At 44.9% G+C, this 15,922-nt stretch overlaps 1 protein-coding gene across 1 annotated transcript in view; it reads right to left on the bottom strand.

The window, feature by feature from the left end:
- Positions 1-622: 622 nt before the first annotated feature.
- Positions 623-15,922, bottom strand: part of TDRD9 (tudor domain containing 9) — a gene marked incomplete at both ends in the record, with an annotated part of 90,458 nt that continues 75,158 nt past the window's right edge. The window contains 4 exons of the mRNA XM_080941058.1: positions 623-724; positions 1,482-1,554; positions 9,605-9,723; positions 13,979-14,117. Coding sequence (XP_080797184.1) covers positions 623-724; positions 1,482-1,554; positions 9,605-9,723; positions 13,979-14,117 — 433 coding nt within the window. The remainder of the gene's footprint in view (positions 725-1,481; positions 1,555-9,604; positions 9,724-13,978; positions 14,118-15,922) is intronic.

The raw sequence follows: 15,922 nt of genomic DNA, 5'->3' as shown, positions 1-15,922 counted from the left end.
TCAGAATGGAAACAACGTCTGATGCCTTTATTGTCTCACCAGATACGCCTGTTGTCAGGTCATGTCTCCTAATTTCCAAAGCACAGACCAAGAAGCTTAATTTAACCACAAGTCCTAAACACAGAAAACTGAAGTTTTACCAAAACCACATCTTCTCAATGAGGAAAAAAATCAGAAAATGCCACATGGTTTTTAAGCACACACACACACACACACACACACACACACATTGGGGGTTGGCGTTCACATGTGTCTGGCTCTGTCCTGCACCACATCTAACCCTGTGACAGGACAGGCATACAAACACACTCTGGAACCTTGTCTCCTCGGACTGACTACTTAGATTTACCCTTATACATTTAAAGAAGGATATAGCTTTTTCCAAAACAAAATCTTCTTTCAGAACAACTTTTTGCAAGGTATTTAATACCATGACCCACATTTCTTTAAAAGTCTAGACTTTCAGATTTTTCCCACCCGAAACAGAAAGACCACTCTCCACTCTGAGCAAAGGCAGCAAGATGGAGAAGCCCCTGGGGGCGGCAGGGATGAAGGCAGCTAGCTGCGGGAAGGCTGGAGCACACCTCTGCCACTGCCCACAGGGCAGCTGGAGAGGAACCGGTCAGGGGCTGAGGACCACAGGCGTGTGCAGCTGGTACAGGGAAGTGCTCCTCCCGTGGCTGCCCGCCTGCTCAGCCTGCTCCATGACCAGCCTTGGATCCACCTAATCATGCAGAGAAGAGAAGCAAGTCAGGCTCTGGACGAAACCTGTCTAGACACCAAATTCAGAAAATTATGTGCTCACAGATATGGATGTGTAAGACTTTCATAATCCACCCCACATATCTGATCATCTATTTCAATACACATTGTAGGGTTTTAAAAGTTTCATTTGTGTATGTACATGCATGTGTGTGTGTGCCACAGCACATGTGTGAGGTTAGAGGACAACCTGAGACCGATGGATCTCTCCTTTCACCACTTGGCTCCAAGTGACATATCAAGCTAAACCATTTTGCTGCCCCGATCAAACAGTTCAAAACTGGTGTTTAATACCAGGATAACCTTTACCGAGGCTAACACCTTTACAAAAGACACCCGAGAGCTTCCTGGTGCTCACAAACACGCACTAGAGCCAGTCCTGTGGCATATCATCTCGGAAGTCCAGCCCCCAGAACAATGCAGCGGGTCAGAGGCTCTCCTGCTATGACTGCCTGGCAGACACAGAACACCCAGCCACCAAAACAAAGGCGGGTGGGAGGACGTGGGCAGGGATGGCAAAGCAGTGTTCAACAGTTACTGGTGGCCCGAAGGAGCTCACACTTGCCTTTCCCAGAGGCTTGCCTCCTTCCAGGGCTACACAGAGGATGCCACTCAGAAATGGCTGTCTGCTCCATGGCTGCCTCCTCTGCTCGCATCACCCCTGCTGTCCTTGTCCAAGCCCAGGCCCCTCCTGCCTGCAGGCACCCAGTCCCTCGTACCTGGTTCCACTCGTAGGGCCTCTCGTACCACTGAGGAGTGATCTTCTCTCGAGGTTTCAACCGACAGAACAAGCTAAAATTTAAAAGAAAACCAGAGGTTTTGCTGCTGGCTTATTTTTGCACTGTTTTTAAGATAAGGCTTTGCTTTGTAGCTCAAGTTGGCCTCAGATTTGCCACATAGTCCAGGCTGGTCTCAAACGTCTCATCCCCTGCCTCAGTCTCCTAATTGTTTTAATTCTTCATTAGCACTCAAAACCAGTAGGATGATCTTTTTAAAAATGTGTATGTGTACTTAAAGACTATAAATATACCAGAATTAAAACTATGATAGGTTTTCAAAGTATCAGAATTCATATAGTTAATTGTTAAAAGATGACGTCCCAGGTTTCAGCACCAATGTTAGAAAAAGGATGAAGGTGGGGGGGGGTATGGCCCATGGAGGTGTGGTGAGGCCTGGAGGCAAGGGGGATGCCTCTGGGGGGCATTTTGGGAATCTCTTCCCCCCAGGGACCAACCATACAACGTTGTAGTACAGAATAGAGTTTATTTAGGTCATGAGGAAGTTAAGAGGGTAGTAGAGGCAGAGAGAGAGAGAGAGAGAGAGAGAAGAGAGGAATAGAGTAGAGGAGTAGAGGCTGGCCATGAGCACAGGGTGGGGGGGAGGAGTAGAGGAGGGGTAAGGGGAGAGAGCAAGAGAGAGAGGAGGGGCGAGCAGCTACTTTTATAGTGTCAGGCCACTGGGGCAGAGCATACGTGGCTATTGCCAGGTAACTGAGGGGTGGGGTTTACAGAATCCCAACAGTTATAACATTCAATTTATAGTTCATTTAAAAACAAAGAACTAGAACATAACAGATAATTATATTCATCACCTAAAATGTTTTTCAACAAGAAACTTAGGAGACATGCTGATTAGGAGACAGGAGCACATGGCTGTGCTCAGAAGAAGAGGCAGACACGCATCTAGTGAGCAGGTGAGGGGTCAGTACACAGGACAGATACATTCACAGAATTACAGCATACTACACAGAAAGACAAAACCTGATGGAAACAACTAAAAATAAAATAAACAACTGAATAAAAAACTATGAGATCAAACAAAAGTCAGTGAATGAATTAGCTGTAAAATGGAAAACAATATAAAAATAGCAACTCTATGAGAATAAAGTAAAACAATTGAAATTTCCCAGATATTCCTTTTAAAAGATAAAATATGATGTGAAAGGCACAGTCTACAGGACGTGAAGAAAAGCCATCCCCACGTTGGAGAGCAGGGCATTGGCTGTATGAAGGAGCCACTGCTCGGAGACTCTGAACAAAGTATACAGAATAGATAGATGCGTAACATCTTCATGAGCAGAAACAGGGCAGAGCCGAGTGCTCCCACTAACAGGACATCCACACCACAACCTTCTAAGGCTCAGAAAACGTTGTGGGGAAATGGGGAGAAGAGCTGTGAGGCTCTATCTTCAGGGCCCTACAGGGCTCTTCCAATGATCTCACAGCAGGGGCAGCGGCCTGCACAAGAGGCCGCCAAGTCAATCATGATCCTGGGGCGTCATGCCCGCCCCCATGCCCGCCCCCCCCCCCCCCGGGCAGTCACTGTTAGCTGAGTCCTCAGCAGTGGGCCGTCAGGCTCGGGGTGACCGTTCCAACCATGCAGTTACACAAACAGCCCTGGTTGAAATCAGAGGGGATGGGGCTGGTGGGGGCTGGTGTGGTGGGGGGAGACAAAACTGCAGTGGTGTGGAAGGAGGGGGGGAATAGTGAGCACAAACAGATTATACTATATATTTGTAAAACTGTCAAACAAGACAGTTAATAGATTTTAAAAAATGTCAGTTAGTGTCTTAAAGTGAATAGGTTACAAGTAGAATTACACAGTGCAAATATCAACCCAGGGGGCACGAGTAGCTATGCCAGCATCAGACAAAACAGACCTTGAAACACTACTGCTGGAGACAGAAAGAAATATTTCATAACAATAATAATGATGTTGTATGTAGGAAATCCTGAAATCCCACTAAAACTAACCAGCCATGTTAAGATCTGTATGTAATCATTTTATAGAAATGAACAAATCAAAACTAAACCAACTTTATTCACAGTGTTATCAAGGGACTAAACATACTCAAAAATAATTATGCAGAAGTCCAGGGTCTGCCCACTGACAACTAAAGCAGTGTACTGAGGAAAGAGAGGGGCTGGAGATGTCGTGGATACAGCACTTGCTGTGCGGGCATGAAACGGGTTGAAATCCTCAGGGGTCATGGGAGCTGGGTGTGCGGTCCCGCTCACCTGCACTGAGCCAGCGTGTAGACTCACCTTAAGGTGACACATGACTGGACAAGAGAGAGGCAGAGTAAAGGTCGAGGAGCAGAAATAGAGGCAGGGGGCAGAGAGGAAGGGGAGAAATCAGGATGGAGCTCTAGAAGGGTGATCAGGATCCAGGGGGACTTAACTGGCGCTAGGTAGATATGAAGATTTTAAGGGATTCTATAGGTGTTTTTATCTCATATAGAAGGACAGTTTGTATATTTGTCCACTAGATGTAATCTTATTGTGTAGAGGGTTTGTGGATTGAGAATTTAATACATGAAAAACCAATTGGGCTTTGGAGTCTTGTTTGTGCCGGGCGGTGGAGGAAAGGAACACAGAGGGACGGCTGTATCCACCAGGGACAGAAACAACAGGGCAGGCAGAGTGAAGCGCCTGGGAAGGGAACCTCGTGAAGAGTATGGCTTGCAGACAGTGACAGAGTCTGTGTGCTTGACTCCACACTGGAGCGGCGTCCTCGTCCTCCAGTGAGACCACAGGGGGCGATAAAGGGATAAGCCATCCATTTAGTATTTACTGCATCGCAAGCAAGCCTGGCAGAGGAAGGGTCAAGAGAGTCTGCCTCAGGAGGGGAGGAAGTATCAGCCTGAGGCTGGGCTCTGATGCTACAGCACGCACACACTCACACACACATACACACACTCACACACACATGCACACACACATACACACACTCACACACACATGCACACACACATACACACACTCACACACGCGCACACACACACACACACACACACACACGCGCACACACACACACACACATACACACACGAAAGGTACACACATACGTGAACACATGCACAACAAAGAAATGACTGACCATCCAACAGCCCTGCTTTACCATTATGATTGCAAACATCCCCTAATTCACCAAACACCGTCCCATCCCAGTGAGGTTTTCTGTGCAGACTAAACCAACTGATGATGATGTAGACACGAGGCAAAGAATCCAAACAACAGCCACAGCCAAAGACCACACAACAGGAAGACAATGCTGCCTGGTATCCACAGCAGGCAAGGCAGCGAGACTCATGTCCATAATATAATAAAAAAAATGACAGTCAATAAATCCTAGCATGTGGGAGGCTGAGGCAGAGAATTAAGAGTTCATCACACCAGCATATACAGCAAGACTCTAACTCAAACAAAAATACAGTGCATTAACTTAAAAACAAAACAAAAAAACAACCATCCAACTGAGGGCCAGAGGTAACATTTATGGATAGAAGCTTTCTGTCTAAAATTTAAAAAGTATTTCTGCAATCCAAAGACGAGCAGACAACATCACTACCCACTAAGAAGTGGGCATTAAAACCACAGTGATGTGTCACCGCACAGCACCAAGTAACAGCACATATAACAGCTCAGACCAGCCTGGTGCTTTGGGGATGAGAAGAAACTGGAAGCTCACATGTGCAAATACAAAGATACTTTCTTTAAACACAGGGTAGCCATTTAAAACTTTTAACATTATTGTATGTGTGAACACATGAAAAACCACACAGCATCCATTTGGAGGCCACAGAACAACTCTCACGAATGGTTCAAGTTGAATGGCAAGCACCTGCTGAGCCATCTTTAACGATTTAATGAAAAGCCAGGTATGGTAGGTAGTCCATGCCTGTAGCCCCAGTGTTTGGGAGACTGAGGCAGAAGGATTGCTATGACTTCAAGGCCACCCTCATTTACATAATGAATGCTAGAGCACCAGGTATAAATATTTTTACATTAGTTTTTAAGAATAATTCAGGGATGGAGAAATGGCTCAGTGGTTAAGAGCTCTGGCTGGTTTTCCAGAGGACCTGGGTTTTGTTTTAGCCCCTCCATGGCAGCTCACAAACACTGTAATTTTAGTTTGGGGGATCTAGTGCCTTTTCTGAACCTTCCTAGGCACTGCATGCATGTGGTACACAGAAATGCACACAGACAAAAATTTGTGCTTATTTTTAAAAATTAAAACGAAGTTTTTAATTACCACAAACCTACCAAGAAGACCTACCAAACCCATCCCTTGCTGTCCACTGATGAGGTGAAGCACAGGTCAGTCACAGGAAGAGAGTCCAGGGCTGTCTTTAGTAACTGCTCACACCACCCATCTCCAGACACAGTGGATGGCTGGGAGGCAGTGCGCACAGCGGAACACAGACGGGGCCAGTAAAGGAGCAAAGTGCATGGAGCTCAGAGACACCAAGTAAGACGCAAACTCACAGACCCACGAGACCCTCCCAGAGAAGGCAGGGGCACAGCTGCAGAGGAACTGTGGGTGCCTAGCTATGGTGGGGCACGAGCTGCAGCTCAAGGGCAGGAGAAACTTGGGGTTCTACAAAGTTCACTGAGGTGTGGCTCACATGCCACGATTCACTAGTTTTAGAGTTGTTCCAGTATCAGCACAATTCCATTTAAAGTATTCCTAGAGCAGGTGGCATCTGTGGTCTATCTTAGGAGCCTAAGTCTGGGCACCCAGACACCGGTGGCATCTTGGAGTAATTAATAAAAATATAAGAACTAATTGGAATAAAGATTCCCTCTTGCAGAAAGGAAGAGAGAAAGCCGGCTTGGGGGCAGGTATCAGTTTGCATGGCCAGTGGGTCCCTTGAGTAGTTTGTGTAATTTGGCCTGCAAACGCCTCTGTGATTTGGACACAGAAGAACCCATCCTCCTTGTGGTATGGAGTTTGCCAGTACAGCCAAGGCACACAGTGTAGGCCAAGAGCACTCTGGGCCCTTCAGTGTGTAAGTATACCAGATCCTGGACCATAGGTTTTGAGCAGGGAACAGGATTTCTCTGTATACCCTGGCTGTCATGGAGCTGTGGACCAGGCTGGCATCTTCTCCGGAGTGCTGGGATTGAAGGTGTGTGCACCATCTGCCAGGCCCTATACCATTCAGACAGGCAGGCAGGTAGAAGACTGTGGCTGGCACCGCCGTGCCGTCCCAGCAGGGTTAATTAGGGGACACTGGGCACAGACATAAATACAGGGTTTTAGTGTGTATACATGCATGTGTGTGTGTTGCTAGTTTATGTCAACCTGACACACTAGAGCTGTTTGGAAGGAGGAACATACATTAAGAAAATGTCTCCATCAGATCTGGCTGAAGGGCATTTTTTTTTTAAATTAATGGTTGGTGAGAGGAGGGCTCAAGGCTGCAGTGGGCAGTGCCATCCCTGGGCTGGTGGTCCTGGGCTCTATGAGAAAGCAGCTGAGACACAGGCCCCGCTTGCTAGGAAAGCAGGTAGGCAAACTGCAATTCTGAATATCTGTGCCTCAAACACAAGGGCAGCCATATTTGTAAAGCAAATACTTCAGTAGCTTAAATCACATATTGACCCTCACACATAAACAGAGGGAGACTTCAATACCGTAACTCTTGCCAATCGATTGGTCATCCAGACAAAACTAAACAGAGAAATGTTGAAGCTAAGTAAAACTATAAGCCAAGTGAACCTAACAGATATTTACAAACATTTTTACACAATCATAAAAAATATACCTTGTTCTCTGCACCTCATGGAACTTTCTCCAAAACTGACAACATATTCGGACAAAAAGCAACCAATAAAAAGTCTCGACGGTACAAGAAAATGAGATAAGCTCCTGCATCCTATCAGACCACCACAGGTTAGAACTGGATTTCAACAGCAGAAAAGTGGGAAGCCTCAAACGTATGGAAACTGAACCACTCTGTACACGAAAAATGGGTCAAGGCAGAAATGAAAGACTTTCTAGAACTGAGTGGAAATGCATGCAGAGCACGCCCAAGCCTGGGGACACGATGCAGGCTGCGCCAAGGTGCACGTTCACAGCACTAAGTGACTACACTGAAAAAAAGCAATCAAAGAGGAAGCTGGGCACGGTGTGCAACCTTTAACCCCAGCACTCAGGAGGCAGAGGCAGGTGGATCTCTGGGAGTTCAAAGACAGCCTGGTCTGCAGAGTCGTAGGTCAGCCAGGGCTAGTTACCCTATCTTAAAAACAAAACAAACAAAAACCAAAACAGCAGAACAATTGCAGCAACTTAACTGCACAGCTGAAAACTCTACAACAACAACAAAAGATTACAACCAAAAGAAACAGAAATGATTAAACTCAGGCCTGAGATCCGTAAACTCACAGAAACAACACCAAAAATACAATCAATCAATGAAACACAGAGTCGGCTCTTTGAAAAAGAATCCTGAAGATAAGTGAGATTTTTCTATGCTTTGGTGTTTTGTGTGTTTGTGTGTGTAGTCTTTAGTTTTATTTTGAGGGGAGGCTGCAAGGACAAAGAGCAGATATGAGGAGACAGGGAGATGAGAGGGGCGAGGTACAGGATATGAAACTCACAGAGAAACAATAACAAGTTTTTAAAAAGATTAAACTAAACTCTTACCCAAATTAACTAGAGGCAGAGGAAGAATATCCAAGTTAGTAAAATCAGAAGGGAGAGGGGGCTATGAAAACAGACGTGGAGGAACTCCAGAGACTCAAAACTCCACCAAACTGAAAATCTAAAATGAATGGGTCATTTTCTTGATGGGTATCATTTACCAAAGTTAAATCAAGATCAGATAAAGCAATTTAAACAGACCTATAATCCTTAGTGAAATAGAAGTAATCATTAAAACATTCCAACCAAAACCAGGCCAGGGCCACATGTTTTTTGGGGAGGCAGAATTCTAACAGACGTTCAACGAGCAATGCCAACATTCCTCAGTTACCCCACAAACAGAGACAGAATGGACACTATCCAGTGCATTTCACAAGCCACCATCACTGTGATACCCAAACCACATAAAGACTCAAAAAAGAAAGAGAATCACAGACCAATTTCCCTTAAGAACATAAATGAAAAAATAATAAAATACTTGCAAACTGAATTTAAGAACACATTAAAAAAATCATTAACCATGATCAAGCAAGTTTCATCACAGAGAAGCAGGTATAGATCAACATACTTAAACCAATAAATGTAATCTGCCATATAAACACACTAAAAGACAAAAAAAAAAATGATCGTCTCATTAGATGCAGAAAAAACCTTTGACAAAATTCAACAACCCTTCATGGTAAAAGTCCTGGAGAGATCAGAGATACAAGAGACACCTCAACACAATAAAGGCAGCTTACAGCACACCGCAGACAGCATCAACTTAAAGGGAGAGAAACTCAAAGTTCTACTAAAATCAAGGAGGAAAAGGAGACGGGTTGTTCACTCTTTCCAAACCTAGTTGTTGTAGTACTCTTAGCTAGAGAAATACCACAACTGAAGGAGATCAAGGGGGTACAAATTGGAAAAAAAGAAGTCAAAGTATCTTTATTTGTAGATATGATAGTATACTCAAATGACCCTAAAAACTCCCCTGGGAAATTTCTACAGTGAATAAACACTTTCAAGTAAATAGCTTTATACAAAATTAACTCACAAAAATTAGTGGCCCTCCTATATACACAAATGACAAATGATCTGAGAAAGAAGGGAAATACCTTTCACAATAGCTTCAAACAAATTACCTGGAGTAACTTTAAACAAGCAAGTAAAAAAGACTTGTATGAAAAAGAAACTGAAGAAGGTTTCAGCAGATGGAAAGATCTCTTGTAACCAAACATGTGGCCATCTTACCAAAAGTAAACTATGAATTCAGTGCAATCCCTTTCAAAATTCCAACTCAATTCTTCACAGATCTTGAAAATTTACAGCTTCCTATGGAAACACACACACACACACACACACACACACACACACACACACACGTTGTATATTGCCTAGTGTATATACCTTAGCAGTATGTCTCCATACTTACCCTAGAAGTTTCTGACGTGCATTCTCCTGCAGCTGAGCAATTCTTTCAGGCCCAAGATACTTGGATCCATTTGGTCCATCACACACTAGCTTGTTGATAGCAGCCCTGAGAATATTAATCTGCAAATGAGTAGGGACATACCATGTGACTACATAAAGCTGCATTTCATTCCACAGCAAACAGGCCACAGTGTTCACCCTGTGTTGTGTGATGAGCACCAGTCAAGAGTCTAGAGAACTAGTACAAACAACAGAAAGGACATGAAGAGTGATCAGCCCTGGAGGCTCACATCCAATCTCTCCTACGTTTGTTACAGCTAAGAAACCAACGCTGGGACACTGCTAAGAGTCTGGAGTCTTAGGTTGGACCCATTTTCTCTTAGCATCCCATTTCTCCTCTAGGACCCCGGTCCAAGAGCCACACTGAACTTACCATGCCTTCTGTGCTGTAGGATAGCTTTCCAGCCTTTTCTTGCTTTATGAGAATTTGGAAACTTAGAGGTTGGGGATTTTGAAGCTACCTAATTTGAGTTTGTCATTGTCCAGAAGGGAGACCCTGTCCTCTCCTCACACACCACAGGTGGCCGACCTGCACCAGAGAATGTGGCCTTGGTGCTTAGCTGTAGACTCTACAGGCCCAGCTTCCCTACTCCTAGCTCATCAAGGTTCCTTTGTCCTCAGAGACCCATAGAACCAGCTTGAACTGCTTTTCCCCCAACTAATTATTCAATCATTTTTCTTCCTAGATATATGGATATTTTAAACTCTGGGTTATAATATATTTACGTTCATATTTGTAAATGCAGTATGTCACTGTTCAGCTCTACTCACTGGCGTAGCTTTCCCTCTCCCTGGCTCTTCCCTGTGCCTCAGAAGCAGCCCTCCTTCCTGGTGCTAGGGGATGCTCTGGGCACCTACATTTCCTGCTCTACTCCTAGACTAAGTAGTTTCTCCAAGGAGGTCTGGTTCCCAACTTGGGCAATTCCACTAGAAAACAAGCCGAATGTCACCCGTGTTTGTTGCCCCAGAGGAGTTACTTCTCAGTAGCTCTCCCAGAGCTGAACATTCCTTGTGGACAGGAGGCCATTTGTACAGACCTGCAGCTGTTTTCTACTTCCCTGGCCCTACACGTTCTATGAGTTCACACTGGCATCTCAGGCTCTAATCCAGGACCCCAGGGGCCATGCTAGCCATACTTGCTTATTTGTAACTCCTCTCCTTAGAAAAACAATGGTTCCCAAAGCCACATCTCCTTATATAACCAACCCAGTAATAGGGAAAAACGGCTTCAGACCTGCTGACTTGTGCCTCCCTAACCCCAAAGCTACCAACCACAGGAAGTTCATGTGCAGCTTCTTCCTCCTCCACCCCCTTCCAAGCTCCTGCTCTCTTTACCCCCTTGACATGAGTATGTGTGACAGTTGCAATAGCCATGCTTACTGTCCCTTTCCACACGTCTTCCCCCCATGCTGGGAGACCTGTCACCCTGTGTGGTGGGCATGTCAGACATTAAAAGCCTACTCTTTTAATGGGGACACTTAGAGGTGGGGCAAATGCATTCTGTGTGTCCTCTGCCTTCATCTCCTTTAATGTCAAGCTCCTAGGTGCCCCACCCACTCCTTGCAGTTATTCAGTTCCCTGCCTCCTGGCAACCGCTCATCTGCTTCCTGTGCAGAATGTCTTCTCAGTAGGCTCGAACACACTCTGTGCTGGCTAGGCTTATGTTAATCTGACACCCAAACTAGAGTTATCTGAAAGAAGGAAACCTCAACTAAAGTCTCCATAAGATCTAACTGTAAAGCATTTTCTTAATTTGTGATTGATGGGTGAGGGCCCAGCCTATTGTGGGTGGTGTGATCCCTGGGTTGGTGGTCCTGGGTCCTCTAAGAAAGTAGCCATGAGAAGCAAGCCAGTAAGCAGCAACCTCTATGGCCTCTGCATCAACTCCTGCCTCCAGGTGCCTGCTTGAGTTTCTGTCCTGAATTCCTTTGATGAACAGCGATGTGGAAGTGTAAGTCAGATAAACCCTTTCGTCCCCAGCTTGCTTTTGGTCATGGTGTTTTGTCACAGCAGTAGTTGGTACCAGGAGTGGGGTATTACTGTGACAGATCTATGTTTCAGAGAGAACTATGGAAGGATTGGAGATTTGGGCCAAAGTTATCTGAGATTCATTGCAATCTTCTGAGCCCCTCCAAGGACCTTGAGTCATCTGTCCAGCTCCGCCCTCTGCAGCTCACAGAGCTTGTCTTCTAAGCTCAGATTGGCTCCACTCCACTGCTGCTGCTGCTCTTGGGGCTCACCCATGGTGCTGGCATCTGCAAAATGTTGGGGTCTTCTGCTGCAACTTCTTTGCCTGACCTTTTTTGTCCTGGGTCTTCAAGTGTCACTGAGGCTGTACCTTCATCAGTGGCCTCTCCTGGCCTGTGTTGAGAGCTCAATGGGATGTTCTGTGGGAGCTTGGAAGGTAAGAATGTTCAGACATAGAATGTCACCTGTATGGAGCTGGTTTTGAGAGCTTGAAGGTTCATAAAGAACTGCTGAGGCTTGGCACTGCTGGCAGCCAGGAGAAGCCGTTGGTAAAGGCGCAGCCCCAGTTGTAGAGGAAAACCCCAGAGTTTTGCAGATGCCAGTTTCACGAGTGAGCACCAAGAGCAGCACTGGAGTGAGCCGGCCAGAGCCCAGAAGCCATGCTGTGTGAGCTGCAGAGGGCGGAGCTGGACAGTGACTCAAGGTCCTTGGAGGCCAGGAGATTGGGAGTGAACCCCAGATAATTGGACACTGATTACTTACACTGTTGGAGTTTGGTTTTGCTTGGTTTAGCTTATGAATGTGCCCTGGTTCTTCCCTGTTGAAGAAGGTATTTAATTTAATTTTGATTTTTACAGAAACCCACAGCTAAAAGTACTTTGACCTTTTTAAAGAGATTTTGGATTTTGAGAGAGATTAGAGAGTTTAAAGAAATCGAAATTTTTGTGTGTTTTGAATGTTAAGACTGTGGAAGTTTTAAAATTATTTACATTTCTAATATGAGTTCTTGGGAATGAATAAGGAATGAAAGATGTGGCTTAATAGTGATGTATTTGTGTGTCAAGTTGACAAGAGGTCAGCTCTGGCTGGTCTTATGTCAACTGGACATACCAGCTAGTCTTCTGAAAGCTGGGACCCTCACCTGAGAAAATGCCTCCATAAGATCCAAAAGCCATAGGGCATTTTCTTAATTAGTGATTATCAGGGAGGGCCTGGCTCACCCTAGGTGGTTCCATCACTGGACTGGGGGTCCTGGACTCTATAAAAAAGCAGGCTAAGTGTGATGGTTTGAATGAAAATGGTTACCATAGGCTCACGGATAAGGTGTGGCACAGCCTCTCATGTGTTCATTTCCATCCTGTTTTTACTTGGCTGTTTGTTTTATTACCGACTCCGAGACAGGCTAATGTACTATGGATACAATTAGGCATGAGATAGGCGCCTTTGCCTAGTATGCAGCTTTTCTTCGTGGTCCTACCAGGATCGTTTGCAGAGCCAATTTACCCTTCATAGATAGAACCTCTGGTATATACCCACAAGCCTTGCACCAAACCCCAATTTACACACGGGACCTATTGTTTCTAGAATGTTTGTTCTCTATTTTGCAGTTAAGTCTGTGATCAAAGGAATCCTTTTAAGAGTGGCTACGCCTCTCAACGATGGAGCCTCCCCTCTGGTCATCGTAAGTCTTTCCACATGAAGGTAAAGGGGACGCTGACAACAGGAAAAGCTGAGGACACTGCCAGCCCCTGTCCCAGGAGTTAGGATGCTGTGACTCAACTCCTCCCTCCCAGCCTTCACACAGCTGGTCAACTGCATCATGGAACTTCTGAGAAAAGCCCTAGAGTTGCATTTCTCAAGGTTCTTTTAGAGAAAGGTCAGTTTTCATTTTTTGTAAATGCAAATGGACATCAATTGCTAGAATAAGGAAATGAAAAAAAAGCAGAATAATAAACATTTTTAATTAGCACCTGCTCACTTGATTGGCACACTCCTAAAGTTGGCCCTGGATGCACAGGCAGACTCAGCAGTGTGGTACAGCTACAGACCCATTGGTGGCTGCTCTCCAGGCCGAGTGGGGGCAAGTTGGTTGCCCCTCCTCCTTAGGTTACTAGCAAGGAGGGGATCATAGTGAGGCCCATGCACCAGGAGACAGTGAAGGGGAGGAAAGTGTGACCCATCGAGTACCCAGAACAAGCCAGATAAGAAGTGGTCCTTCGGTGCAGGCAGAGGTCACCTTGGGAAGCAGGCAAATGTATCACCACACACAGCCTGTGGTGGACACTAAGTCACATGGGCGCAAAAGCAAATGGGAGGGAAGAATCCATGACAAGTGTGCCACACTTACCTCAACGATGTCCTCCATGTTGAAGCACACATCAAAGGCCAGCTCAATGTCATGCTCTGGCAGTATAGGGGCCGCTGTAGTTGAATTCCATCCCAAACCACAAAGAACCCCAGTGTAACATTTTCCATCACGGTCAACTCTGAAAGGAATTTAAGGAAGTTAAGCCAAGCTACTGTTTCAAGGTTAGATATGTAACAGGTAACATTACTTGGTGTCTTTTCTAGTGCTAGGACTGTCACTAAGTTATGTGATTCCTCAGTTTTTACACAGAAATATAGATTAATGATCACTACAAGGAAGAGAATTTAAGTATTCATTGTTGTAGGACAGTTGATCACACTGTGAGACTGTCTACTAGGAAAACCTGTTTCTAGTTGTGGTCCTAGCACATACCTGTAATCTAAGAGCTTTCTGTTAGTTGTAAACAGGATTAAATAAAGTCAACCACAGGTCAAGAGTGGAACAAGCAACTGGGAATGAACATAGGAAAGAACTGGAGTAAGAGAAGTCAGAAGGATGGACAGAGAGATGCACAGGAAGTAGAAAGGAGGGACTTGCAGGTGGAAGAGGGTTGAGGACGGTGTAGAGAAGTGTCAGTTGATGAAGAAGATCTCCGCACCAGCATCTGGTTCCTCGGTCTCTATTTGTTAAAATCAGATGATTCAGACTTTGTTTTTAAAACTTCAACTCATATTAACAATGTTGGGTTTTTTGTAAAAATTTTTATTTTATGTCTATGGGTTTTGCCTGTGTGTCTGTGTACCACATGCATGTCTGGTGCCCTCGTCTGTAACAGAAGGAGTTACAGATGTTTGTGAGCTGTCATGTTGGTGCTAGGAACCTACAGAAAAGTAGCCAGTCTCTTAACCATGGAACCATCTCTCTCATCTTTAATGCTAGACTATTAATTCTCTCTGGGGCAGATGAGGAAATGAGAAATCTTCATCAGCTTAATAAGAGTGAAGGGGGTCCTGTGTATATGCAAACGTAAGGACCAGACACTTGAATTCAGACTTGTAAGCTAGGATTTGAGTTATCTGCTTTATAAAACAGTCACAGAAGCATTTCTTAGGTCCAGCAAGACGACTGTGCAAAGGCACATGCTGCCAACCCTGATGACCTGAGTTCAATCCCAGAAACCCACATGATGGAAGGAAAAAACAAATTCCGACAAGCTGTCCACTGACCCCCACATGTACACTGTGACACACACATGCAAAATATATATAAACGCAATACAGTGGGTTGGAGAGATGGCGCAGTAGTTAAGAGCATTTACTGTTCCTGCAAAGGACCTGAGTTCTGTCCCTAACATGCACATGGCTACAATTTTCACTCCAGTTCCAGGGCATCTTACATCTTCTTCTGACCTTGTCTGACGCCAGGTTTGCACATGGTGTACATACATGACTGATGGCAAAAACACATATGCATAATAGAAAATAAATTTATATAAATATAAGTAAAAATATTTTCCTTAAATGCACTAAAAATTAAAAATAATGTTTCTCTCCACTATGTTCATAGCAGCCTTATTTATAATAGCCAGAAACTGGAAAGAACCCAAATGCCCTTCAACAGAGGAACCATCAACAGAGGAATGGATACAACAGAGGAGTGGGTACAACAGAGAACTACTCAGCTACTAAAAATAATGACTTCATGAAATTTTTAGGCAAATAGATGGAACTAGAAAATATCCTGAGTGGTGAGGTAACCCAATTACTTACACACACACACACACACACACACACACACACACACACACCACTCACCCCCCCCAAAACAAAAAACAAACAAAAAAGCCACATGGTATGCACTCACTGATAAGTGGATATTAGCCCAAAAGCTCAGAACACTCAAGATACAATTTACAGACCACATGAAGCTCAAGAAGAAAGAAGACCATAGTGCAGGTGCTTCATTCCTTCTTAGATGGGGGAA

Source organism: Micromys minutus (genome assembly GCF_963924665.1).
Source record: "Micromys minutus genome assembly, chromosome: 1".
NCBI lineage: Eukaryota > Metazoa > Chordata > Mammalia > Rodentia > Muridae > Micromys > Micromys minutus.
This window is presented reverse-complemented; position numbering and strand designations above follow the sequence as displayed.